The following is a 17,793-nucleotide window of genomic DNA, read 5'->3' as shown; positions in this document are numbered from 1 at the left end:
AAATGCAGGTTATAATTCATGAAACATTTTCATGATGATGCAAAACAACATATTTCAGTATTTCATAATCAGCCATTCTTTTCTGCAAGTATGTATTGTTCGACATCTGTATTATTATTATTTTAGAACTGTCGTACAGTTTGAACTTTTCAACATTACAGCCGTTAACCTTTCATGAAAAGAGATCAGAATAACCTGATCTGATACCCCTAATAATTCTGATACCCCTGAATGAAATTCACCTCAGTACGGCGTAATGTCTGTGAACTCTGCAAAAAGATTTTCCCTTGGTTTAGTTTCAAATATGTTAGTGCACTTGAAATAGGACAAAAGCAACTTTGCGGCAAGATATAGGAGCTTGTCTCTGGATGAGCTGCAATAATCCACAGCTCATGTAGGACCATGTAGGACAACGATTAGCTCAACTGCGGAGGGAAAACCAATAGAAAACTTGCTGAATTGTCACTTTTTGGGCCAGTGTGCAGACCTGGTATGTGTGGAGGAAAATGATAGCAGGACAGCGTTTCTTCTGCTGGAACTGGGAAGTCTGTCAGAGTTGACGGAAAGACGGGATGTGCCGTCATCGACGTTTTTCAGCTAACTCGAAATTCATCCGCCCACCTGTAAAGAGGGACAAGACGGAAACAGCACGTCACCCCAACTCTGGATCCCCTCCGATGGCTACCCGTCGCTTTTAGTGCTTAAACGTGTTAACGGTCTCTGTCTCTTTGTCTTTCTAAGCTTTTACATCCACACATCCCCCCAGTGGAAAATCTCAAGAACAAAAACTTCTAAGTCGGGTCATTTTCATTTTGGGCCATATCAAAAATCTGATACAGCTGATACAGTTCTTAAAGGGCCGGTTGTGTCAGAATGTATTGATAAAACCAAATAAGCAGTGAAAACATCAATAAATAACCATTCCTCCAAGATTTTGTGATTGTTTTAATGTTTTGGGGTTTTTTGCCATCAAAATTACAGATTTTGTGGCGCCAACTTAGAAACGTTTGTAAGGAATTTTTACGACATTGGCGCTAATGTATGATGTTAAGTCTGACTTTTTATTACTCGTGTCAATTACAGCCCATAAAATCAAGTCAGGCTGAGGCAGCAGTCACTAAAACCCGTAAAGATTTTGACCAATTTTGAGAAAATTTGCAGTAAAATCAGAAAACAAATGTGGAGACATGTTGATTTTTGTGAATTTTTCAGATTTGTGGAAAAACTGGAAGGACTTAATCAGGTAATTTGGAGTCTAGAGGGCCACACGAAAAGCTGCGGCAGGCCAGATTTGGCCCCCGGACCTTGAGTTTGATTGAGGTCCGGATTTTAGTCTGTGAGGTCTGCTGGAGCTTTAATAACAATTACAATAAAAAAAATGAATGAATGAATGACCAAACACAAGGCAATCATTGGGATAAAGACCACCAGACATACACTAAACTTGGATGCTAGGACATAGAAATCCTGACTTAGTTTGAGCTCATTTGTAAAAACAAAAAAACGGGCAATGAATGAATTTAGGGTGTTTCCCTAAATCATTAAGTTGACAAATTAACATTTCAGATTTCTATTTTTTTAATATTTGAAAGCCATATGTCGTTGCTCTTCCACTTGACATTTAAGCTTATCGCATGGAATTTCAATAAAACACGGTTTGCGGTAATAATGTGATAAAACGCGATTAAAGTCCATGAAGTGAGTACTTTCTTGCAACCCGCTCGCACCAAAGAGGCCTCCACCAATCTTTAACGAAGCCTTTAACCTTTTATTGTATTGTAATGTCGTCTAATCGGGCTCCACAGAGATCAAGAGATTTTTTTTTTTGCTTCCTCGTGTGAGATTGCTTCACACTTTTGAGTTTGGCTTCTGATCAAGCAACCTGTAGCTAACGCAGGTTTTTTTTTTAGTCCTCTGTAATCTCTAAATGTCTATGAAGTAAAGGTTTCACCAGTCCCAGTTGAATTATCCGTTTTTGTAGATTTTGATTCCAGAGGGCTACAAGTGGTGCTGAATACATATTTTCTGCATGAGGGACAAAAGAGATGCACTCGAGGGCCCGGCCCCACCCTCGGTGCCACTCAGAGTGGAATCAGGATGTTGGGTTGAGGGGCAGGGCGCTCGGCCTGTTAAATATTGACGGCGGATGTAATAATTAACCCTCCAGCGACTCCCGATGACTTAAACTGGCCGCCGTGCCTCGCTGCCATTGCCGTCGCCGTCTTTCCTGCCGCTCGCATCGAAGCGTCGACTCCCCCTCCCTGCTCTCTCTCCCCGACTCTCTCTGCCTCGTTCCGGCCGATCGCCGTGGGCAACGCTCACACCTGACCCGGGCCCTGGCAGGATGGGCGCCGGGCCCCTTTTCCAAGGCTTCACGTCCGCCTGTGGGTCACGACGCCCCTGCTGCTCTTCGAACCTTTGGCCTCTGCTGTGAAATCCGCCGGGCCATGTTGGATCTGAAGGTGAGTAGGAGAGAGAAACAAAAACACCAAAATGATTTTCTGAAAGGCAAAACCCATCTTCATCTTCTTTGGTGTTTATTCCTCTTTTAGTACTTTATTGATCCATGACGAATGAGCCACATTTATAACTGTGACTTCTTCTTTTTTTTTTTTGCAACTTTCCAAGCTAGAATAAAAGCCAGAAATATTCCATCTCAACCTAAAAAGCAGGTTAGCTTCATTTGTCTTCTGACATATGAAGACAAATGTCAGAGTGAGCAGGAAACGTGGGGCCTGCAGGTACACAGGTCAGACACACCCTAATACTCGCCTTCATGTTGACAGCTGCCATAAAATCTGTGTTATCTACACAGGCCTTGGCCCTTTGGCCGTGCTGTTGGAGGAGTGCGAGCAACGATGCTGTTTATACTTCAGGCTATAAAAGCTGGGAGGAGGAAATTGTCAGGTCAAAGTCGCCTGGGAGCGGAGCCGCGTCGGCCGGCTACTAAATCCAGATCCTCGCTTGAGCTCTTAGCTGTCTTTTCTCTCTCTCTCTCTCTCTTTGCAGGAAGGCGGACGTGTGAGGCAATCTTCATCATCCGTGTCATCGACGATCCCAGTGGTTGTCGCTGGATGTAACAGCAACTCCATGTGGAAGCTGCTGTCAGTTCCAGTGGAGGTGCTGTTACCTCCAGAGACCGACCGATTACCAAAGGGTTGCCATTGCCGATTGGAGAAAGTTTGTGGGTTTTTTTTAAAGCGATGGGACACAAGGTGATGACCTATGAATTGACAGCCAGTGATTTCAACCATCTGCCTGTCAGTTCTGTAGGCCACTGCTGCGTTTGTTCCTCTGAGCCTTCACAGATTTGAAACCAGTGCCTTTTTATTTTTTTTTATTTTTGTCTTTTGTTCTTGTGAACTTACAATAAATAAAAATATACATTTATTTGTCCACGAGTCTTTTGTTTGTACGTATCCCTTTTCTTCATGCAGTGTTTTAATGGTGACTGACTATTAGCCTCAGAGGGATCAGGTGATATTAGTGGAACAGGCCTCATTAGATATGGGCAACCTCACAGGGCATCATGTAGGGTAAGGGTGGGACCCCAGCGGGAAGGGGGGGTCGCCCGGGGCACCGCTCGTGTAAGAACCGCCACTGGATCCTCCCAGTTAGTACATTTCTTCAGTTCCACCTAGAAAAATCTCTCAAATGTTAACATCGAGGATAACAGAGTATTCTTTTTTTATTGCTGCAATTGCTATTGCTATTGTTAAATGCTGTAAGAACTGATTCAAAAGTTACTATTAAAAAGCAGCAAGACAAGCGTGGAAATGAAACCCAATTTCATATCAATTTCATTTCATTGTTCTCATAATATATGATGTGGTAATAATTCAGCTAATGCACTCTTTCTTTTCAGCCTGCAAACAAACCTGTTATCACCTTCATGAATGATTTATGCAAACCATCGAGTTGCTGCTTTTGCCCTCGGCATTTTAGAGAAAAAGTAGCCACTTTAAAACTGTCACAACTTTATTGGACTGCTCAGTCACACTCTGGATTATTAATAAACTGTGGGCTTGTTGTGCTCTCTGCAATTACTGTCACCCCCTAAGCCTTAATTAAAATCCTGTTGTTGCAGGAGGAACGTCTCACACTCTCATGCTGGGGATTTTACAAAAATACACCCTTTAATTTGAGTCCGTTTGATCAAACGGGGAGGTGTCTCACTTCAAGAACGAACTGATTTGTCAAAGTTTCTGCCATATTTAACAATTTCCATAACAAACAGTCTTGGGGAAAAAATAAGGGCTTTCTACCCTGTGTGATTTTCAGACATATATGCTTATTTAATAGAAATTTTAACAGCTGTGAACAAGGATGATCTAAACAAACACAAAGACATATGTCTTAAGGTTTTTGGACATATCAGTCTTAATTGGAGTTATTTGTACATCAGAAGAGATGCCATGTCTGGTATAAACCCAACACAACAAAACAGGAACAGAAAACTCATACCTGTGAAGCACAGAGGTGGAAATGTGATGGTATGAACTCTAACACGTATCAGAAACTGTCCAAGGAAAACATGACCCTGAAGCATGTGTTGGACTACAGGATCTTGTGAAGTGACTTGAAACAAGACGTTTAAGGTGAGCCGTGTTTATCTGTCAGAAGTGCTCTGAATAGGTTTCCAAACACCTTCCTGCATGAGCAGTCAATGATGGGTTGAGTGGAGTGTAGGGTGATCAAACCCTTCACCCCATAGAGCTTCAGTGTGTGTTTAGCTGCTACCAACCAGGAAACCTCAAGAAATTCCACTTTCACAAACGTTGGCCATTTTTATGAATGTAGCCAGTGAAAATACAGTTGTAATATAGTTGTACAGTTGAGTATGGAGTGTGAAGGGAGGAGTACATTGGCCCCAGTGGAGCCACTTCCGCCCTGCATCTAGACGAGTGTAACCTGCGCAAAATAATCAGCCCGTGTTTTATTTTGGCGGGTCAGACTGACAGCACACTATTAAGTTCCCGGTCAGAGGTGAACTCGGATCTCCTGCTGCTGTGGCTAGCTGCTTGTGCTTGGCGTTTTCCAAAATCGTTGAATAATACTGCTGGTTCGAGCCAAATTAACATAGCCGAAGGATTATATTGTGTGTTTTCTGGCAACCATTCGACGGTGAGTCGTTAATTTTTCGTAATTTGTGTTTTTTTTTACCAATAGAAATGCGGTGGCGACACGCCCATTCAAAATCTATGTATTGGCTACTTAAAAATGGTCTTATAGATTAAAAGATCATTATCTTTTTCTTCATTTTGTAGCCGAATAGAGGATATATCCTCAAAGTATTAAATAAGCCCTTTGATTTTTGTAAATTTGTCCTTTTTAGGATACTTTTAGTTACTGTTCATTGATTTTGTGGAGGGCCTATAGAACTCTGGAATTGGTTCATTTGGAGATGCGCAACAAAACAAACAAAAAAAATCATTGTTTATTGAATCAATACTTAATAAGTCAGTTAAGTTTAAATGACTTTAATGTCAGTTAAACTTAGATTCAACTTGAAAGTGCACTTTAACTTGATCTGTAACTTTAATTTGATCTGTAACTTAAAATTCATTTGAATTATTCCTGAGAAATGCTTTATGGAATATAGTAACTATTCTTTTTTTTATGAATGTTTATCTATTTTGGATAGCAATAAAACTATTTAAATGTAAATGCTAATTTTTAAATTTTTTTTATTTATGACCTTGCCTATGTCAGTTTTTTTTTTTTTTTTTTTTTTTCCCCACCCCCTGTTTCAACTCAAATTGGCTACTGGATCACAGCAGTTTTGCGGTAGGACTTTATTGAACAAAACTACTTTTCTTTTTGACCTATTGCCTTTGATCATGGATTCAAAACATTCTGATTGTTGATTGATGGACCATTAATCACCCTGCATACAAAAGAACGGACTTGAATAAAAGAAAAAACTCTTGGGTGTCATCAGGGTTTATTTTTGTTGTCGTTTTCCTCTTGTGTTTATTGTTTATACTTATAGGAAAATATTAATGTTATTATTATTGAATACTAAATATATGAAAATATATGAATTTGAATACAATATTTTAAACTTACTTGCTGTCTGATGGTGTTTTATTCACACACACGGGCTCCTCATCCGAGCCTTTCTGACTGCCTTTTACGATATTTGGCCGTAGTCAAGTTCCTCGCCTTAACTAGCGTTACATGAGCTTGTATTTAATTATTTCTTAATGTTTTAAGTTCTTTTTTCCCCCAAAAAAATTATTAGTATGTTGTGCTCAAAGCTGTAGATGGCTAAGATAAGCCCTAAGTAGTTCTTCTGTATATCATATGGCTCAGTCAAAAGCTGGTAATTAAAACCCTCAAGTGCACATTTATCCTTATGCCCATTTTAAAGTCATTAAACCCAAATCAGGAGGTTTCTGTTCCTGCTGGTTAGTGACTACCACACCATTTGTCAGGGAAAGTGTCGTATGACTAATGCAAACTCAAATACCACATTTGTCAAGAATGGTTATAAATAACCCAGGTAACTTTTTATACACCACATTACTACTAAACTCATCAGTCTAAAACTAACATATTTTGTGTTTTAACAGAAAATGTTTGATAGAAATGTTACAGGACTAATGGTGCCCATTGTATCTATTCCCAGGGATAGCTAGTGAAAGATGGGCTATTTAAAATACGAACAATGAATAGAGAAGATAAGGATTCATATGTAAAATGTCAATATGTGGCCAATACTGCCACCTGCCTGCATGACAGAACATCACAAAGAGCGGCCTGCAGTGGGCCAGAGTGTTGAATTAAGGTCAAAATGGAGGTTTGAGCTGAATGACACAGGAAGAAGATTATTCTGTTATCATGCACCCTAAATATCAATGTGATGTCAAAGAGGGAGTCCACAAAGCTGGTCATAAGGATGGTTTTGGAATGGTCTAGTCAAAGTCCAGACCTAAATCAGCCTGAGATGTTGCGGCATGACTTTATAAAGGTTGTTCATGCTCAAACCCCTTTAGTGGGACTGATGTAAAACAATCCTGAAAATGGAAATTGGACTAAAATTGTTCCACTGCGATGTAAAAAAACACTTATAGCACCATTTCTCAGTCATAAATTGTTAAAACTCGATCAGAAAATATATAACCGTGAGGAACTACTGTTTATAAGCTTGTAAGTCCAAATTATGAGTCTTATTACCAGGTTGGTTCTTTGCTATTTTGTATTTTATTTTTCATTAGTAGGTCAGACAGTATTATGGCATTACATACATCATCACAGCTAGAAGGTCATCTATGGATGACCACCAAATGGTGACTGTGTAAAACCAAACCATCATTGATACAGAAGGTCAAAAAGACAAGACTTCATGCTGTCATTCCTTTGAATTGGGAATTGATTCATGAATTATCCTGGATCATGTGAGATGTACACATAAGTGACTGGCTACTGCTCCTCATATAGGACTTCGTCTATGAAGACGTCAGTGGAGTCCACGGGAACCTTCTCACAGAGCTGCTCTTTGAAAGCCAGGGCGATGGTGTAAGGCTTCCCTTTAGGGTGTTCGCTGCAGCGTCTCAAATAGGTGTCGTAGAAGCCCTTTCCTCGTCCAAGACGTCCTCCGCTGAGGTCAAAGCCCAGGCCTGGCATCAACATGAGATCCAGCCCTCCTGAGGTCAATGCTTCCTTTCTGCTATTGCAATCATCCGACGGCTGCCGGATATTCCAGGATGTCAGAGGCAACTTCTCCAAGTCCTGCAGACTGTTGATCTCCAGCATGTCCATATGTGAGCTATTGCTCAGATATCTGGGTATGAAGCAGCTTTTGCCCCGTTTGAACATGTCTCTGATTATTTCCTCAGTGCTCACTTCATCATCCATACTGAGAAACACTGCAATTCGCTGTGAGGAGACATACTTAGGATGTTTCAACAGCTTGCGTGAAAGCACCAGGGACTGTCGCTGCTTCTCCTCGGCGCTAAGCGCAGCAAGCCGACGCTTCAGCTCTTTCCTCAGGGCTTGTTTGGACGCTCTCAGCACAGCCATGCTCTCTCTCTATCAGGGACAAGCGCTCAGGGAAATCCTCTGTCTTTATGTGCTTATGTGTCCTTAGAGATCTACAGCTTGGTGTAAAATTCAGAAAGTTAAATATTAACAAGCACATGAACATCTAATAGGACAAGAGACTCTTGTCAAGAGTTCAACGACATGACGTTTTGCCTCCCATATCTCAGTACCGAAGCAAAACAACCGGAAGTTGTGCAAACTGCGTCATATAACGTCACATACCTTTTCGTTGCCTACTCGCGATATTTTAATAAACTGATAATCTGCTAAAACTTAATATAATTACTTTATTTTATACTTCCAAAGTCATTCACAGCCACTAGATAAAGGTATCGAAAGAGTAAACTAAAAACGTCCAGTAATAATATTTTTTTACCCAAAACAATAAGTGAATTGAAGGAAACAGCGCAACCTGGCGGTGCAGGACGACAGGACTTCCCGCGAGCAGAGGGAGAACGCGGTAAAACGAGGAGAGAGGGCAGCATGGCATCCGACGACAATATGGCTAACATTAACGGCAAGGAGGCTGCTTCCCTGAACGGAGAGCCGGTGGTGAAGCGGCCGAGGGAGAACGTCCAGCAGGACGTGTCGCTCCGCGCCCCGAGGGAGCCCCAGAACAAAGTGACCGTGGTGCTCGGAGCGCAGTGGGGCGACGAAGGGAAGGGAAAAGTTGTGGACTTGCTCGCTATGGATGCGGATATTGTATGCAGGTGCCAGGTACCAAACTACACTACCGTGTTAGCGCAATAGTTTTTACTTAACGGCGACTGTATGTTGGGTCAGTGTCGTTTTTATGTTTGAACTAACAGTTATATTTCCACTCGTGAGTGGAAGTCGGTCTGTTTGTGTGTCTGTGTGCGCGCGCGCGCGCGTGCCTCCTTTACATATTCATTACCGACGTTGACGTCATCACCTCCCCTGACCTCCCGGATGTGGAAGGGCTAGTTTCATGTTAGCAGACATTTTTTTTATTCTGTTCATTTCTTCTTCTTTTTTTTTTTCTCTTTTAGTCATAGTCACGAGAACAACACGGTTAGAGAATGGAGCTCGTGACCACACCGATAAGCATAGCCACTGAATAATCAGTTATGTAAGGCATCGACCTTGCAGGAAGCAGCTGTCCCTGTTGCTCTTCACACTCTCAGCTTCAGAAATTATTACCCCAAATGCAATCCCCCTGCCTGTCCAGCAGCAGAGCTGCCACGGCCTTTTGAGGCTTAATCAGAAAATGATATTACAGCTTGCTAACCTGATTTTGCAGGACTGTCTTGACAGAGCAGCTGCATGCTGTGTGCTGTTTTGCAGGGAGGAAACAATGCAGGTCACACCGTGGTGGTGGATTCAGTGGAGTACGACTTCCACCTGCTGCCCAGCGGCGTGCTCAACAAGAAGGCCATCTCATTCATCGGTAGGCTTTTATTCGCTTTCAGGACAGAAGATGGCGGGATGATAAAGGCATCATTAACAAGGACAGCATCCGCGCTCCAGCGGGTCTCCTTTATCTCTTCCTCAGTCGGGCTTGAGGAAGAGATAAGAAAGCGCCATAGTAAACAGAGGGCACTGAACCATAGAGACAGTACAGTTTGGCAGAAAGCTGAACTGAGGGACGACCCGGTTTACCCTGGGTGGAACTGATAAATGGACTCGACGTAAAAATGTTTCCCCGCCTCCATCAGCCTTGTTTTGGGCCTGCGAGTGATTTATTTAGATTTTTAAGCCTGGATACACATTCTCAGTCGGATTGAGGTCCAGACTTTGAATGTGCCATTGTAGTCCTGTCTGTGTTTTTAGGGTCATTGTCCTACTAGATTCTCTCACAGCCTCCAAAAAAGTTTTCCTCCCTGGTTGCCTTTGTCTAGTTCCATCTAGCTTCTCATTGGCATCAGTATGATGCTGCCACCACCGAACCAAACACCCCTTCCTCTGGTTCCAGCATGTGGGCAGTGTTTAAAAATGTAAAATTACGTTAGTAATCTCAGTGTTGTTGTATTTCATATTCTTTAAACAGTTGTTGTGGGCAAGAAGGCTCTGACATAGCAGTCTGTATTACAGAGGGTTGGAAGAAGCCTCTGACTGAAGACATGAAGAGGATGTTCAGGCCAAAAAGGTCAATTTTGTTCTTATCCGACCAGAGTATGATTGTAACTAGTGATTATTATCATTATTAGTGGAAAAGCAATGTCTTTAGTCAGAGGTTTCTTCAAACCCGCTGTACTACAGACTGCTACGAGAGATCTTTCCTGCCCACAGCGTCACCATCTGCAATAACTCCTTGAAAAAATTTGAATTGAATGAGTTACAGCATTCAGTTTCTCTTTGGGATCAGTAAAGTATTTTTGAATTTTGGTGATTGCATTTTTAAAAAAAGTGGCACATTCTGCAGATTTTTTTATTTAACCACTTAAACATTTTGTACCCAATATAAGAAATGCACTAAAACATGCAAATGAATAATTCACCTCCTTTTTAAAATAAGAAAACTAAACATTTTATTGCCTGAGACAAGTTTTTTTTAGCAGTCTCATAAATGCAGTGAGTATTAATTTTCTAGGATATTAAATGTATAAAATAATTCCTCCTCCTCGTTTGTAAACAGGCAATGGAGTGGTGATTCACCTGCCAGGTCTGTTTGAAGAGGCTGACAAAAATCTGCGGAAGGGGAAAGGTAAAAACCGTTTCTCCGGTCAGGTCAGACAGATTTGTGTAAAAACACACATGAGTTGAAGTTTTCTCCATTTCCTGCAGGACTACAGGGATGGGAGGAGAGGTTAAAGATCTCCGATCGGGCCCACATCGGTGAGTTTGCTTACCTCTCTCGTTCTCTTTCATGTTTTTGAACTGGAAACATCATTGTTGTCCTCGTGGTTTCCTCTAGTGTTCAACTTCCACCAAGCTGTTGATGGGATCCAGGAGCAGCAGCGGCAGCAGCAAGAAGGGAAAAAGTACGTCTGATAAGTTACCTGAACAAGATGTGAACGTGCTTCTCTTCAACTCGTCTCAAATTGCGAATTATTTCTGTGGTTTTTCTTTCATCTGCTTGCTCTCCAGTTTGGGGACCACTAAGAAAGGCATTGGACCAGCCTACTCATCCAAAGCCGCTCGCAACGGTCTGAGGGTCTGTGACCTCGTCTCAGATTTCAAGGTTTTTGAAGAGAAGTGAGTGACGACTGTGTCCAAGTTCCAACCATCCAGCTCAACGTTTTCCATTCAAGGAGACGATTTTTTTTCCTCCCGCTGCTACAAAATAAAACCGGGCCAGAGTAAAACCTTTTATTGCTAAAGCATACAAACTCAAACCGTAATGCATTTCTATTTTCAGATTTTAGAACAATTTGAATCCTATATTGTAAAAAGTAGAATAAGGTGGAAAATTAAAGAGGACAGGGAATTTACTTTGTGAAAAGCCTGTTGTAGCTATTAAAAGAAGATTTTACATCAAAATTTATGGGGAAATCTCCTAAAATGATAATTTCTTGCTGCTTCCATATAGTGGTGGACGTTTATCGTGTAGTTAGCCCGATAAATTTCAATTAATGTTTAAAAAAAACTGACATCTGAAATGTTGTTTTTACTACTCTCTCCATTATTTGTTCCACAAAACTGGCAGCAAATATTTGTATATTTGAAAATAAGATTAAATCCATTTTTTATTTTTGCAGCTTAGTATTATAGATACTTTGACAAATGGGAAGTTGTTTTCAATAGCAGTTTTTGTGTTTCTGGTGCCGTGAATGCTGTTCCAGTTAGCTAAAAAAAAACGTAGTAGTTGCTTTTTTTTATTATTTTTAATCTTTATCACAAAATATTGTGATAAAACACTAAATTCACATTACCCACAATTTATCTAAGAGCACTACTTTATAAAATCTTTTTTCATACTGAAAAAGTAGACAGGAAAGTCAACTTTTCAAGTAAATCACCAGTTTTCTGAATATAACTAAAGGCTGTGCATTCTTTGGCCAGCAGATGGCAGCACCTCTAAAGTCTCAAACCTGACAGAACCTTGTCGTCTCCCTGCTCTCTTTCCTGTCATAAATTGAGTCTTTTCTTTATTATTTTTTTAAGATCTGCTCTGGTTTCTTCTGCAGGTTTCGGATGTTGGCCGATCACTTCCTGGCCATGTATCCAAACCTCAACGTCGACATCAAAGGGGAACTGAAGCAGCTCAAAGTAATTTATTATGTTTTTCCCTCTTTACACTTATATTTCAATTTAACTCAAACAAAAGCATTTGAAATGATGCTCAGGTGAATTTCTGAGTATAACTGCACCGCTATTGTTTTGTAGGAGTACGCAGAGAAACTGCGCCCCCTGGTGACTGACGGCGTGTATTTCATGCACAAAGCCCTCACTGGTCCTAGCAAGAAAATTCTGGTGGAGGGAGCCAACGCTGCTCTACTGGACATCGACTTTGGTGAGCGACAGAGACTCCGCTCCAACACACGAGGAGGAAACGGCTTTTCTCTTTGTCCCCGTTTAACAGACGTGACTCTGTTTAGGGACGTACCCTTTCGTCACGTCTTCTAACTGCACCGTCGGCGGCGTCTGCACCGGCCTTGGCGTGCCTCCCTCATACGTCGGCCGGGTCTACGGCGTCGTTAAAGCCTATACGACCCGGGTGGGAGTTGGTGCTTTCCCAACTGAGCAGGACAACGTGAGTGAGAAACTGTGACCCGAATGCAGTCGCTGACAGATTTGTGGAGCAGAAGTCGCTGAGATGCTCTGCAAAAATAATCTGATCCTCAGATGGCATGAATATTCATTTGAGGCTTTTAATTATGTTTTTGAGTAGTTCTTTTTCAATGCTGGAATGGATGTACACCAGATAGTTTGGATGATATAATACTAACAAGATAAGTTTGAATTTATTGTAGACTTACTGTCTGCACTCCCACTAGTATTTGCATTAGAGCTGCAACTAAAGATTATTTAAGTAATTGATTATTCTATCAATTAATCAGATAAAAACAGGCACATTCTGCAGATTTTTTATTTAACCACTAAAGGGTTTTCAGAAATGCATTACAACATGCAAATACACAAGTAATTCACTTGCTTTTTTGAGTAAGAAAATAAAAATGTTCAGCGTTCCTCTAGTGAACGCTTGATCGTTTGCAACAAAGGAGGCATCTGCATCAAAAAACCCAAAAACAAAACAAACTCTGCCAACATCAACATGTGAAATTGAAGGATTTATCTGTTAATTTTTGGAATAATGAATTAATAATTGGACAGTGTGTTTTTGAGTCTTATACTCCAGTTAATGATTAATCAAACTAAATTAGTTGACAATTATTTCGGTGATTGCTTAGGCCAATTAATGGTTTCAGTTCTAATCGGGATAAATGTTTCTTGGCAAGAAGAAAACCCCACTGGCATATTCCAGGCTGAATATTCGACCACTCTTCTTGGCACAATTGGATTTTATTTTATAGTTGGTTTTCTGGTTAAAACCAGACTTTCATCCATTTTCGATGGGGAAGAGGTCAGGGGTCCAGATCCTTTACTGTGAGACAGTTTTACTCTTTCCAAAAGCAGCTTTGACGTCCAACCAGGTGCGTTTGTGCTGTTAAGTTTGACTTACTTAACCTCTCCTAGCAATTCAAGAACCAAATGATCTCATTTTGTTCTCAAAACCCAGAAGGTGGAGCTCTCGACGCGTCTTCTGGGTAGAACTTTTTTAAAGTGGCTTCTGACCACAGCTGCTGTGTGATTGGTCAGACATTTCAAGTGGGAGGAGCCTAAAAGGACTCTCTTGAACTGTGTTTAATAATCAGACCCAAACCAGGAAACCAGTCCGTTTAAAGAGATCTATGCTGTTCAGTCAAAAATCCAAAGTCTTTAGTCATAGATAAACTTCCTGCTTCACTAGTTTAACTTCCTGTTGGCTTTGCAGGACATTGGCGATCTGCTGCAGAGCAGAGGGCGAGAGTTCGGCGTGACGACGGGCCGGAGGAGGCGCTGCGGCTGGCTGGACCTGATTCTGGTCCGATACGCCCACATGGTCAACGGCTTCTCGGCGTAAGGAGCCGTTTTTGCGGCGTCTTCTCTCCGTCTCCTCTCTGCAGGGAGCTCAACACAGCCATGTTTCGTTTGTGCAGAATCGCTTTGACAAAGTTGGACATCTTGGACACCTTGCCAGAGATTAAAGTGGGCGTGGCTTACAAGGTCAACGGCGAACCCCTGCCGAGCTTCCCAGGTGAGCACTTCCTGCTGCTCGAAGGTCTTCCTGGATGTTTTTCTTTTCTTTTTTTTCTTTTTTTTGTCAGGGTTTTGTATCGGCTGCTTTGAAATCCTTAAAAATTCTTGGATTTCAAGTAGATGTGAAATTCAATTGCTTGATTTAAATTTGGGGAAAATGTTGTTTACAGTTGAAGCCAGATATTTAAAGAATGTTTGAAGTTAAATCAGCCGATCCTTTTCTTGGTTTAGAATTAACAAAATCATTTCTATTTGAAATTTGGCAGAAAACCTGGCGAGAACTTTTTTATTTATGTAACTTTCTCAGACCAATCAGGTGTCTAGACATAACATTTTTCATTATTTTAGTTTTCTTGTCCCTAATGCAGAATGTAGAAAATACTATTTTATTAATGACAGTAAGAAATTATATAAAAGCTTTTATTGAAACTGTTTTCTTTAGTTTATATTAATATTTTTAATTTGCGGTGCTGGAAAAGGTTGGAAACTTTACTTGAATTCCACTGTTTTTTATGTGTGAAGTAAATACAATGTATTTAACCGAATTTTCACAGTTTGATATTTAACTCCCGTAAAAGCCGTGAAGTGGGCATGTCTTTATTATTTATTCATAAATTAGAAGACACTTTATCTGTTGCGTATAGATTCTGGGCCCTGGTGAATAAACATGGTGCTGGTTTTGTTTGGATCAGCTCCTCCAGGCAGAAACAGCTACATCTTTGTTTTTCCAAATCTGTTTTGCAGCAAATAAAAAATTTGTCTTCCTAAGCACTTAGTTTGTTTCTCAGAGTTCAACAAATGGGACATTTGAAGCCTTTTACCCAGATGGGTGATGAAATCCAATCCATTTTCTGCTGCTAAACTCCTAAAAGAAGCATTTTGTTTTTGTTTTCCTCCAACTTTTTGCTACGGCAGCAAACATGGACGTGTTGACGCGGGTGTTGGTGGACTACGAGACGTTGCCTGGCTGGTGCTGCAGCACCGAGACGGCCCGGAGCTTCGAGGAGCTGCCTCCTCAGGCGCAGAATTACATCCGCTTCATCGAGGACTTCCTGCAAGTGCCGGGTTTGTAAAGAGATCTCCTCGGCTAATGGAGAAACCCGAGCCGGGCCCTCCGCTCACGTCCTCAAACGACGCTGTTGTTTCTCATTTCAGTGAAGTGGGTCGGCGTGGGGAAGTCTAGAGAAAGCATGATCAAACTCTTCTGATCCCCAGCAGCAGGATGAGGAAGAGGAGGAGCTTCACATCAGCAATCATCATTTCACGCAAAGTGGAGGTCAGAGGTCAGGGGGTAGAAACCAGCAATGCTGCTTGTGTGCCACAATAACAAAACGTCTTCAGCTCTAATTTATCCATTCCACATACTGACCTCTCTCTCTCTCCCTCTCTCTCTCTCTCCATACATATATATATATGTAGGGTGTTAATAATGATATGAATAATGGTGCAGCTCTTCCCCGTATCGGTCCAGTTAAGCACAGCTTGTTTTAGCCTTTGAACGTTAATGAGCAGAACTGACATCTGTTTAATACGCAGGTCTATTTTTACATTTTAAGATGAGCAACTTCCAAACTATAAAAAAAAAGAGATTATATTTGTTACATGACGGGGAGGGGAAAAAACTCGCTAATCCTTGGGACTTTTTTCTTGTTTAGCACATTTTAGAGCAGAAATGCATCTCAATTCTTAACTTGTAGATTATTTGTGCGATGTGTGAAGGAACAAAATAAAATAAAAAAAGAAAACATCCTGAAGATTGAAGGGAGCGCTAAGCTGTCGGAATCAATGAACTGCTTTTCACATTTTCACAGTCGAGCATTTGAAGTGTGTGTAAATGTCCGGACGGTGGGTGGTGATGTACCGAGTGCAGCCCAATGTGGCAAATGTAAAGACTATTCCAGAGCTGCATCTCAATTCTTAACTTGTAGATTATTTGTGCGATGTGTGAAGGAACAAAAAAAAAAAAAAAAAGGAAACATCCTGAAGATTGAAGGGAGCGCTAAGCTGTCGGAATCAATGAACTGCTTTTCACATTTTCACAGTCGAGCATTTGAAGTTTGTGTAAATGTCCGGACGGTGGGTGGTGATGTACCGAGTGCAGCCCAATGTGGCAAATGTAAAGACTATTCCAGAGCTTGCTATTCATTAAAAGAAACCCATCACATGTAGTTTTTGTTCTTTTTTTATTTACTTTAGATCATTTTGGCTATGAACCGTTTTTGTGAGAAGGTAAATTGTCCTCCCTCTAAGTCGACGGGTGATTTATTGTCCCTAACAGGAAATTGATTTGGAGTCTCTACTCATCAAACGGGTAAAGAAAAACCGGATAGTCAAAGTCTGATCAGTCGGCATCAGTGCAATAATACTTAGTTTTGTTATTAAGCCTCAGGAATGAAGTTGAAAATCTATAAAGAGAGGCTGGAGTGAACATAACATGACAGATGCAGGCGTCTCCAGCACATGCCTGTCGTAAAACCCGACACGCCGGATCCTAGTCCTCGCTTAAATCTTTGAGATTTCACAAAAGTAGCTGCAAAATGTTTGTGGGATTTTGTGAGATTAACTGGGAATATCATAAAAACCTGCAAAAGCAACACGCAATCAGATCTTTCTTTTGTTCTAGCGAGAGATCGCATAAGTTTTATTGTATTTACTCATTTACAGTTTGAAATAAATATAACATGTTGATGTAAACAAAGGTTTTGAATGAAAATAAGTAGCTGGAAGAAAGAAACCTCATGCATCCAAATGCATCCAAAGTGTTTCATTTGTTGTTTGATCAGTACCTCTTGCTTCAATAATGCTTAAGTATCATTCATAATCATTTCAAGGAACTTTGTCATACCAACATTGTCATACCAGTTCAAATGTACATAAATGGAACAAAACTCAGACTAAATCCTAGTTTAAGGGGCGTAATAAAAAAATGCTCATAAAAACACTTAGAGTTAAAAACATAAGATGAAGCTCAAATTAGCTTTGCTAAATGCTAAAAAAAACCCTTTTCTAACCTTTAAATTGAAATGAGAGTAGAAACAACTTTTAATTATTGTGCATTTGTCATTACTCAGTGTTTTTTATTATTATTCATTAGAGAAGATAGATACTTTTGGAGTCTTTAGTTAAGCATTATGAAGACAAATATCTGCTTTTTCAGGAAAAAATAATGTGCCTCTGTGTGTGGAATCATGATAATGAATAAAATCCAGAACAGTATTTCTAAAACACAGAAATGTTCCATAAAAATATGTTCTGGGCAAATGAAACCAAGAGTAAATCTGAACCGGAGTCATGACGACCGAAGGAAATTGAAAGCGTCTCATTGACGCGACTGTCGTTCCACACCTTCACTCGCCTTACTGTAGATCCTTCCCTCGTCCTGATAGTTTCTCAGCGTCTGAAAGCTTTCTCCAGGCATTGGATTAAAGTGTAAAGTAGATTCCTGGGCGGATCAATAAGAGGTGTAACAGGACGTGTCAAATGCACGCAGCTTCGAAGGTCTGACTTTACTGTGCAGCTGCTGTGTTGGATGATGAGTCGCATTCG

General features: G+C 40.8%; 2 protein-coding genes across 2 annotated transcripts; one reads left to right on the top strand and one right to left on the bottom strand.

Moving 5' to 3' along the window:
* Positions 1–7,186: 7,186 nt before the first annotated feature.
* Positions 7,187–8,357, bottom strand: mthfs (5,10-methenyltetrahydrofolate synthetase (5-formyltetrahydrofolate cyclo-ligase)). Its single transcript, XM_007545878.2, has one exon. It carries the CDS (start codon positions 8,023–8,025, stop codon positions 7,426–7,428), a length of 600 nt encoding a protein of 199 aa, XP_007545940.1. The 5' UTR covers positions 8,026–8,357; the 3' UTR covers positions 7,187–7,425.
* Positions 8,358–8,458: 101 nt separating this feature from the next.
* On the top strand, positions 8,459–15,979 carry adssl (adenylosuccinate synthase, like). Its single transcript, XM_007545876.2, has 13 exons — positions 8,459–8,763; positions 9,352–9,454; positions 10,643–10,711; positions 10,792–10,842; positions 10,922–10,988; positions 11,095–11,202; positions 12,135–12,216; positions 12,334–12,460; positions 12,546–12,700; positions 13,943–14,067; positions 14,148–14,245; positions 15,163–15,312; positions 15,403–15,979. The coding sequence occupies exons 1-13, from the start codon at positions 8,530–8,532 to the stop codon at positions 15,453–15,455; spliced, it is 1,422 nt and encodes a 473-aa protein (XP_007545938.1). The 5' UTR covers positions 8,459–8,529; the 3' UTR covers positions 15,456–15,979.
* Positions 15,980–17,793: the final 1,814 nt, after the last annotated feature.

The sequence above is a fragment of the Poecilia formosa genome, unplaced genomic scaffold (assembly GCF_000485575.1).
Source record: "Poecilia formosa unplaced genomic scaffold, Poecilia_formosa-5.1.2 Scaffold14, whole genome shotgun sequence".
Lineage (NCBI taxonomy): Eukaryota > Metazoa > Chordata > Actinopteri > Cyprinodontiformes > Poeciliidae > Poecilia > Poecilia formosa.
Note: the sequence above shows the minus strand (reverse complement) of the source record. Positions and strands in the feature narration are given on the sequence as shown.